Here is a 9,057-nt window from a genome sequence, read left to right on the forward strand (position 1 = left end):
TAACTAACAATATGAGTAAGTAACGATGAGTAAGTAAAAACATGAAGGTTTCAAATGTGATCAAGATACATAAATATGTGCATTTATAAATACATTTAATCTAAATATTTCATGCAGATCTCAATCTTGATGACCAACTTTCCAATTTCCGTATAACAGGGAAATATGGATTTTAATTTCCTCACTTTGATATGGCTAAATATGTACAAACTAATCGATAGATTGTATCGTTCTCTACATGATTGTGTACAAAAAGGTTTTACGATATAAATTAAGATATTGCTGAATTGAAGTAGTTTGAAAATACTTCCTCATTAAATTTGTCAACCTGATAATAGATAAATACTTAAAAATACGTTGTGAAAATACGTAAACAAATATGTACATATGTACGAATTTTAAAATCAGGTAGCTCTGCAACCTATTCCCTGTGGAAAGTCAGGGCTATGCATTTTTCACGGACATACATGTATTTAAGATAGCAAGAAATTAACAAATATGACATCAACATAAATGAATTATGCGTTATTAAATATACAATAAATATACATATTTGTGTACATATTATATTGTCCTAGAATTTACGCGAAGTTATTTCTTCAACTTGGCTCAAGACTAACTAGTTGTATGAATTCACCCCAAAAATATAGAGTAAAACTCTGAAGTACTAGTTTTTTGATACTATCAAATTGATAGTAAAACATATACAAAGCAGAATATTTGTACTTATGTAAGCTTACATATGTACATAAACACCTGTACTCAACGCGATGACCGTATCATAATCAACGACATGGTTTGCGCCAAACAAAAATTTTGAATCACAAGTGGCGTCCTTCGATCGATAAAGTTCGACCCAAACTTTATCTTCATACAGGTCAAGGCTTTCATCTCTTTCCTCAAGCACAAGCCCCCCGTCCCCCCGATGTTGACCACACTCTGCAAATATTTTTCCAGCATGTCGGTAGACCTAGAATTGACCCATGACGCCAACGTGAAGACGAGCACGTTCGCCGTAATTCCATCGATCATGAAGAGAGGAAATATGAGAAATCCAGGCATCGCGATTTGAGCGTGCATCGTTACAGACACGAATTGCGATACGATTTGAATCGCGGGTAGAAACGTTACGATAGCCGGGGAGATTCTAGCCATGAGGTAATCGTTGAACATTTTCTCCAATATGTGCACCTGTCGATACGTTCGAATGCAAAGTTTATGCTGAATTAGGTTTTTTGCACGGGCCATTTTGCTATTATAAAAGACAAACATGTTATCTCCTATCTTGCATCTCTAATATTAATAGTAGTTTTGATAATCCGGTCAAATCTGCAGCGTGCTATTTTGAAGAATCTATTTTTTGCTTCCACGTTCTGACTTTTAGGGTTTGAAACTTTGTCTTTAAGGTGCTACTGGATGAGGGGTTAAGGTGCTGTTAATTTCTCATCTCACTTTGCCCCTAATCAACGTGTCTGAATTGAATTGAAATTTCTGAAACATTTAGATTGAATTTCATTTCGAGTTTTAAGATAAATCCCACTTTTTCTACTTAACTTGTATAAAGTCACTATACAAAAGGCGTTAGGACATGGTTTTGACGAATTCATACCTTAATTGCGGGATGGTTTTTAGTCGTAGAGATTTCTAACTTTTTTTATTTGAAAGCCCATGTCTCAAACTATAGGTAAGCATATCTGGCTTCCGATTTTGTGTACTCTGCGAAATGAGGCAAGGTCAAATTTGGAGAGGTGTCCTTTTTTAGTTTTCCAAACCAGTGTTCTTATAAAATGGCGTTGAGCGATATATTTTTTTCTGAGGTCCTGATGCAAAAATCGTCTTTGCGACTATTATCAATGGACTTAGCATGCTTTCACTATATAAAACCACTTTTGCCTTATGCTTATCTTTTAAGTCTAATTTCATACTTGTCCTAATGGAATGCGCTCTTTAACGCAACTCTTCTACTTTTAAGGCCCCCACATTTTACGACTTTGATGCTAAAAATCCCTAACGTGGTTTTTATCCAAGGTACATATAGTATATTGCACTGTAAGTACTTTTGATAAAATTTTGATAAGTGGTTACACCCCACGAAATGAGTTTTCATCAGACCTTATAAAATTTTTGGAAAAGTTCCCGTGGTTTTCGATGTCGAACTTCAGAAATAATTTAACTAACCAAAACGCAATAATTTTATTATTTTGGCACTTGTACCTTGTAGATAAAATAGTTCTGCAGTAGGGGACACAAAAAGATTATTAAAATTTATTTTCGAAAAAATTTTACCATTAATTTTCCAAATAAGTTCACGAGTTTTTTAGGATTCCGCGACAGCGGATTAACTCGGGTCCTTCTCTAAAACTGTTTATACAAAATCTTGACTGTTTGTTTTAATATTACTTAGGACACTTCCAGCTTTACCCTCAATCTTCATTTGACCCAGTCTGTCCGTTTTCAAGGTCAGCAGGTCAATTTCCCGGTGCACGGTCCGATTTATCACTTTTCATGGAAAAGTATCAGCGACGATGGAGGCACAACGTTATGTAATTCATTGTGGATTCTTTTATTATTTCATGCAATGATTATCTAGGGTTGTAATATTAACAATCATCCACCTCTGACCTCTTGGGTTATCATGCTATATGAGTAATTCAGTTTGGAAAGTGTTTTTTTGGCTCCTTCCAACTCTGGGGGCACTGGAGGGGGCATTTTTGAAGCTATTGCCCTAAAATTTTAAACATATCTTTCTGAGAGTATGATCTTACAGCCTACAAAAAATCAGTTCAAAATTCAACTCCCCGCCAGAGATATTCATCCGCGAATTCGTCAAAACCATGTCCTAACGCCTTTTATATTAAAGTGTAGCAATTATTGTACAGCTTACACTACCTACAGATATATCTAGCCCAAAAAATTTAAACTATGTGGTTTCACATAAAATATTTAAAACGCCAGTTTCAATTGATATATGTAGCACAAGGCAGCAAAAACATGTTAACTCTTCAAATGGTAGCCGACAGGACAAAGTTGTGAGAACTTGAGACTTCAAGCTACACAGTGGGATGAAATAGAACTACGGGAATTGAACTGAGTAATCCAGATTGAGAATTAATCATGAATACCTAATCATGATTAGTAATCATGATTGGGATTAATCGGGATTAATAATCATGATTAGTAGTCATGATTGGGATTAATCAGGATTAGTAATCCGTAATCACGATTACGGATTAATGACATCTAATGGGATTATTCCCGGATTAATTCAAATTCCAGAAAAATCTGGATTATGGATTGGGATTAATCTACAAAAAACTCTCATTGTCGGATTAGGGATTATGGATTAATAATCCATAATCCGGGATTAAAATCCATAATCCTTAATCAGGATTATCCCAGCTCTGGTGATGACCATGATAATTGATCCACAGAAAGTTAAAAGCTTCGAGAATTAGTTTTTGAATTAAATGCAGATCCATATTTAATTATAAAACTAACTCGTCCTCGAAACTTTAAAATTTCTACAATCCTTAATTAGACATTTTACAATTTTCTAATTCTTAGAAATGTCCCCCCGCAACTTTACATTGGCCGATGACAAAGTCAAAGTATGCAGTATGTCAAAATATGTCAGGGATTCTGACAGGCCCTCGAATCCGTGGAAGTTGGATCGCTGCAATGAAAACCTGTCCCTCGAACAGATTTGTCACAAACTGGGCAGCAACAACTTGAAGTTGACCATCACCATGAAGATCTATGGCAAACAGAGTATCACGGTTTCAGTGAAGGATTCGCCACCTCCCAGCATGGCGACGGAACAAGCTAAACACATCCAAAACCAGAGAAAGGTTATGCTTGCCATGCTAGACACCGGCTTGGAAAGTGACGTGACCTTTGTGACGAGGGATGACCAACGGATTTCTGCACATAAGTGCATCCTCTCTATGCACAGCACCGTCTTCGCCGCCATGTTCGCCGCTGAGATGAAGGAGAAGACTGACGGGGTCGTCAAGCTGGTCGACATGGGGGGCGAGGGGCTCAAAATCTTGCTAAAGTTCCTCTACACCGGCGAATTGGAGAACACGTGGGGAAAATTTTACCAGGAGATTGTCAATGCGGCGAACAAGGTGGGTGATAAAGGGTGACAATTATCTGTAGAGGTCATTTGCATATTTGTTATCTTTCCAGTACCAAATCACACAATTGATCTCCATGTGCGACAAGATACTTCCGACAGTGGTCTCTTTGGAAAATTGCGTCGAGCTGTTGAAGTTTACGGAATTACACGGTATGACAGATGCGACGGAGAAAGTAAAAAACTTTATGAAGCGGTAAATATGGTTCAAATTGTGCTATTATTTTTGCGAATTAAAAGCAACTAAGTAATTTATGTAATTTTTTTTGCCAGAGACCCCCAAGAATTGCTGCAATTGTGGCACGTTGCTGCGTTTGGGAGTCGTCTTGACCACGACTCATCGAGTTATTCAGGGCCTGAGAACGATTTTTACAAATATTACGCTCGACCAGATTTCGTTCGGCCAAATTACGTTGAACCAGATTATTACGTTAGATACGATTCTGCTGATGAAGACTGGGATTGATGTTTGTTGATTTTTTAGTATCTATGTCTGATTTTACCTCTTTCGCTTTTAACGAACACTGTAAATTAAATTAACTGTGATTTTATCCTCTTTATTGGAAAATGATAATTGAATTTACCCTGTTTTTGTTCGTGTCATGCAACTACTGGTAAATTAATTATTGCAATTTGAATGAAATTGTATGTTTGTTTTAATTATATATGGAGTTGTATATTTTGATCAAAATAAACAGACCTTTTAAATTTTTCGGATTGTGGTGTAACCTGTGGATTAATCTTTTTGCAAATATATAGCATAGTAATTGTAAATGTCATGTATATTCTATATCACACCAGGACCTGGTGACCAGGTGTATATACATATTTACTGTAGACAGAGCTTTAGATACATACATACTTATTGAGGAAAATTTCAAAAATAATCTGCAAGTTTAAAACTTCTGCAGATCCATGTAAAATTTGAGTGCAGACTTGAGATAAGCATGTGGATGTATAGTGGAATTATTTGTGCGTCACCTCATTTACATATTTTGATCATTGGCGAGAGATAAATTTTATTCCACATGGAAATCGCCGAAAATGGACGATGAAAATGATATTTATTTATGTAAATGAGATGACACGCCTAATCATAAGTAAGAGCACTTATGATTTTAAAGATGATCATACGTCGGATATGAATGAAAAATGACTTTTTCCATTTATTGACCTACAGTCGCCAAACTTTCTGAGAATGTTTATGGCCACTAGTAGGTCACGTAGGTCAAAGCATATTTTCTCATATTGGTTATATTTTCGGGTTTTGGGACATATTCATATTCCCGATCATATTTCGGGTTTTTTTCGTTCATTTGATCATCTTTGGCCAAATTCCAACATTTGGCAACCAAATCGACAGAAAATGACAAAAAATTCAGTTTTGTGACAATGATTCATTGTGAGAAACTTTCATAAATTTACGTTGACTTTCGCCTAAGGTGATTTAATTCATTTGGAATGAATTAAATCACCCCAGAACTTATTTATTTGATAAAAATTGAGCATTACAAGAAAATATATGAAAAAATTAAGCCAAAAATTTAAAAAATGAAGTCATTTTTATGGTCATATTTTGGGGATTTCTGCGGTCATTTTTCATTCATATTTTGAGATTTTATCGGTCATTCATATCCGACGTCTGAAGATGATAAATGTTCGATAAAAACCATTATTGATTTCGTCACCTGTATTTTTCTGTATTTATTACAAAGTTGGAAGGCATTAAATAATTAAAGAAATAAAAAAGTTGTTGAAGCAATTATCAAGCTTTCTCCGCTCTCGCACAAATTGCCACCAAATCCTTTAAGCAAAGGATTGGTTTGGTTAAACAAATGAAATTAAATAAGAAATTAATACAGTTGAAAACTTAACATGAAATTAATCTAGCGTTTCCATTTTCTAATTAAAAGAAATATTACCGGAACAGATACCAAAATTATAAACCGATTTCATGCTGCTTAATTTTTACTTTTCCAATGTATGAACCCGACAGCTGTGGCTGACCAGGTGGGCAAAACGAATAAACTTTTTTCCACAAAAGTAGCACTCGTGGCGTCGATTCTCAATCCCGTGTCGTTTCACGTGCTGTGCCAAGTAACGCTTCGAATTTGTCTGGTACTCGCATTTGCCACAGGAATGGACGAAATCCGTGTTTGTAGGATGTATGGTTGCCACGTGACGCTTCAAGTCTGTGGAAGTCGTTAACCTGTGGTCACAAAGTGGGCAGGGATGATTCCTCTGATTTTCATGAGCAACCCCAACATGTTGTTGAAGGCCTTGTCTCCTCACGAAGGTCAGAGGACAAAGGTGACAAGGGAACATGTCGTGGGCGAATTTTTCCAAATGGGTGCCCTGCAATAATTTTAAAAAATATACAGAAATACATATTTACATGTATTGATGGAATTCACGCAGTCCCTTGTAAAATCCAAAAGCTTTGTAACATAATTTTACAAACTTTTACAAAATAAAAAGACGCCTTTGATCTGAGTAAGTTTACAAAAGTTTGTAAGCTAATTTTCCTTAAAAGTGATTGTAAAATACTGTAAAAGTTTGTAAATTTAGATATTACGAAGGCCTGCGTGAAGTGCCTCATTATTAAATTAATTGCATAGTTTCAAAATTGATTTACTTACCTCGTGCTTTTGTAACAGCTTCTTATCAGCAAAGTTACTCCCACACGTACCACATTGATAAGTTTCCCCCGTCACGTGCTGGGTCATCATATGGTTCTCCATGTGCTTCTTCATTTTAAACTCTTTTCCGCAAAGGGTGCATGGAAAACGGGCCGGATTTTCTGTATGTTTAATTCGCACATGTTCGGAAAGCTTATCCTTTCTTGAAAAAGTTGCGATGCAGGTGGAAACTGTGCAGGAAAACGAGATCGCTCCTTGTTGTGGGTGGTGTCCACGTGTCTCTGTAAATTCCCCTGGTTCGAAAACGTCTTCTCGCAAATGTTACACGCTGAGCGGGGCCGGTCGCTGTGAAGTCGTGACATATGGCCGGATAAGGTGGCCGGATTTTTCAGAATTGCCCAGCAAATCTAAATATGCAAGAAAGAAATGAGTTGGCTTGTCAAAATTTGAAATTTTTTAGACACACTTACGTCGCATTTGACTTTTGCATCAGGGTCGTGCGTAACCAGATGAGCGTCCAGATTTCGCTTATTTTTAAACACTTTTGAGCACTGGGGGCAGCTCCGTGTCTTTTGTGGGGATGAATCCATTTCAATTTGGAAATATTCGCTAAAATCTGCTGAATAATTCAGCAGATAAATAATTTTTACACTTTCATCAAATTCAGCCTGAATTTGATGAAAGTGTAAAATTAGTTACTCTAGTTAAATTTTGATAATTACAGTTTATAAAGTGGAGCAGATAATTATTTTAGATCGTCGATTTCCATTCCGAGGAGGATAAAAATGCAAATAAATTTGTCCCAGGAAAAAACGACACATTTTTATTCTTCCTTCGGATTTGCATAATAAGTTCTCACAGAGCCCCGTTGACTTTTCTTTAACCCGTAACAAGTCGTTTGGAAAAAAATTATTAAATTCATTTTTGCAGAAATTTATTGTGAAAAGATGGCAAATTAATTTTTTTTCAAAACGACTTGTTTGTTGTACCAAAAATTAGCTTCACATTAAAGTATCAAACGTTTAATTTATCTCAAAACTCATGAAGTTTATTCTATTTTAAACTTTGCATTTAAAGACATTGAACAAGGGCAAGATGAGAAAAAAATCTAGGACGATGTAACAAGAGCCTTAATGAACATGTAAATTAACTATAATTTTGTCCTCTTTCTCTTTTTCTTTATTGGGGATTTTTGATAATTGAATTTCCCCTGTCTTTGTTATTCCACTACTTGTGAAATACGTACTGAAGCAGTTTACATATAATTATGCGTAATTAATTTACATATATATATGTATGAACGAAAAATTGAATTCTTTCTTTCTTTTCTTTGTTGAATTTAATAAATAAATTATTTGGTTAAATAAATTCTCTCGTGCATGCATGCAAATCATCTCACTTTTTCCTCAAAACATTGACACCTGGCACGACAACAAATCCCTGCTGATCTGCAATTTTTTAGCAAATAAAAACAAACTTTTTTCCCCTTTTCAAACATCCATTTCACGTCTTCTTATCTTAGCTGATAACTAGTGAGTTACTCCTTATTTACAATGGATTCGCCCACGTCGTCGCCTGGCATCATTCCAAAGAAGACGTTGAAGATTTGGAAAGTTTTTAACGACCTGAGGCCAGAAGGTGGGGAAATTTTGAAGTCTGCGAAATTGGCACATGTCCACGAAAAGGAAGGGATCGTCGTCACCATGGAAGACGAGACTTATCACTTCCTCCGTGATGATAAACATGCGGCGAGAACTACTAGAGTTCGGGAATTGTGTGGCGTCCGAGTGAAAGGTGTGCAAAATAATTACAAGCTAAAAATTGATATGATACGGACATGTTTGTATCGAATTACTCAAAGACGTCACTTCGCAACACAACTTTCCGATGTTTGCGATAAGGTGAAATTCACTTGACCACGAGTTTGCGAAAAATAGTTGAAACAAATTGCTTTTGCTGCGCATATTTCGTAAAAAATAAAGGAATCTGAACGCTTGTCGCTTCACAACTCTTCGCAAACATCGGAACTTGCGAACATGACGTTTACGACGCTTACCAAATTGATACCCATTAATTTTATGGTGTTCTAGAATTTATTCTTGGACCAAATTGCCTGGCTTTAACGGAGGATGGGCGACTCTACGTGTGGAGCAGGTTTCCAGAATCTGTCTGTTTTACCCCTGTAGTTGTAACGGGCAGTTTGAAGGGAGAGGAAGTAGTGCAAATGGCATCATCAGAAGGGCGTCACCTGGCATTATTTATCAAGCGAACCATGACCATGCA

General features: G+C 36.2%; 2 protein-coding genes across 2 annotated transcripts; one reads left to right on the forward strand and one right to left on the reverse strand.

The window, feature by feature from the left end:
• Window positions 1-3,601: 3,601 nt before the first annotated feature.
• LOC110841980 (BTB/POZ domain-containing protein At1g21780) lies at window positions 3,602-4,670 on the forward strand. Its single transcript, XM_022087684.2, has 3 exons — window positions 3,602-4,127; window positions 4,189-4,331; window positions 4,409-4,670. Exons 1-3 carry the CDS (start codon window positions 3,618-3,620, stop codon window positions 4,599-4,601), a joined length of 846 nt encoding a protein of 281 aa, XP_021943376.2. The 5' UTR covers window positions 3,602-3,617; the 3' UTR covers window positions 4,602-4,670.
• Window positions 4,671-6,103: 1,433 nt separating this feature from the next.
• LOC110841988 (zinc finger Y-chromosomal protein-like) lies at window positions 6,104-6,888 on the reverse strand. The gene is made up of 2 exons (XM_022087694.1): window positions 6,775-6,888; window positions 6,104-6,490 (listed from the first exon to the last, which is right to left on the reverse strand). Exons 1-2 carry the CDS (start codon window positions 6,886-6,888, stop codon window positions 6,104-6,106), a joined length of 501 nt encoding a protein of 166 aa, XP_021943386.1.
• Window positions 6,889-9,057: the final 2,169 nt, after the last annotated feature.

Source organism: Folsomia candida, unplaced genomic scaffold, assembly GCF_002217175.1.
Source record: "Folsomia candida strain VU population unplaced genomic scaffold, ASM221717v1 Fcan01_Sc001, whole genome shotgun sequence".
NCBI classification, from domain to species: Eukaryota; Metazoa; Arthropoda; class Collembola; order Entomobryomorpha; family Isotomidae; genus Folsomia; species Folsomia candida.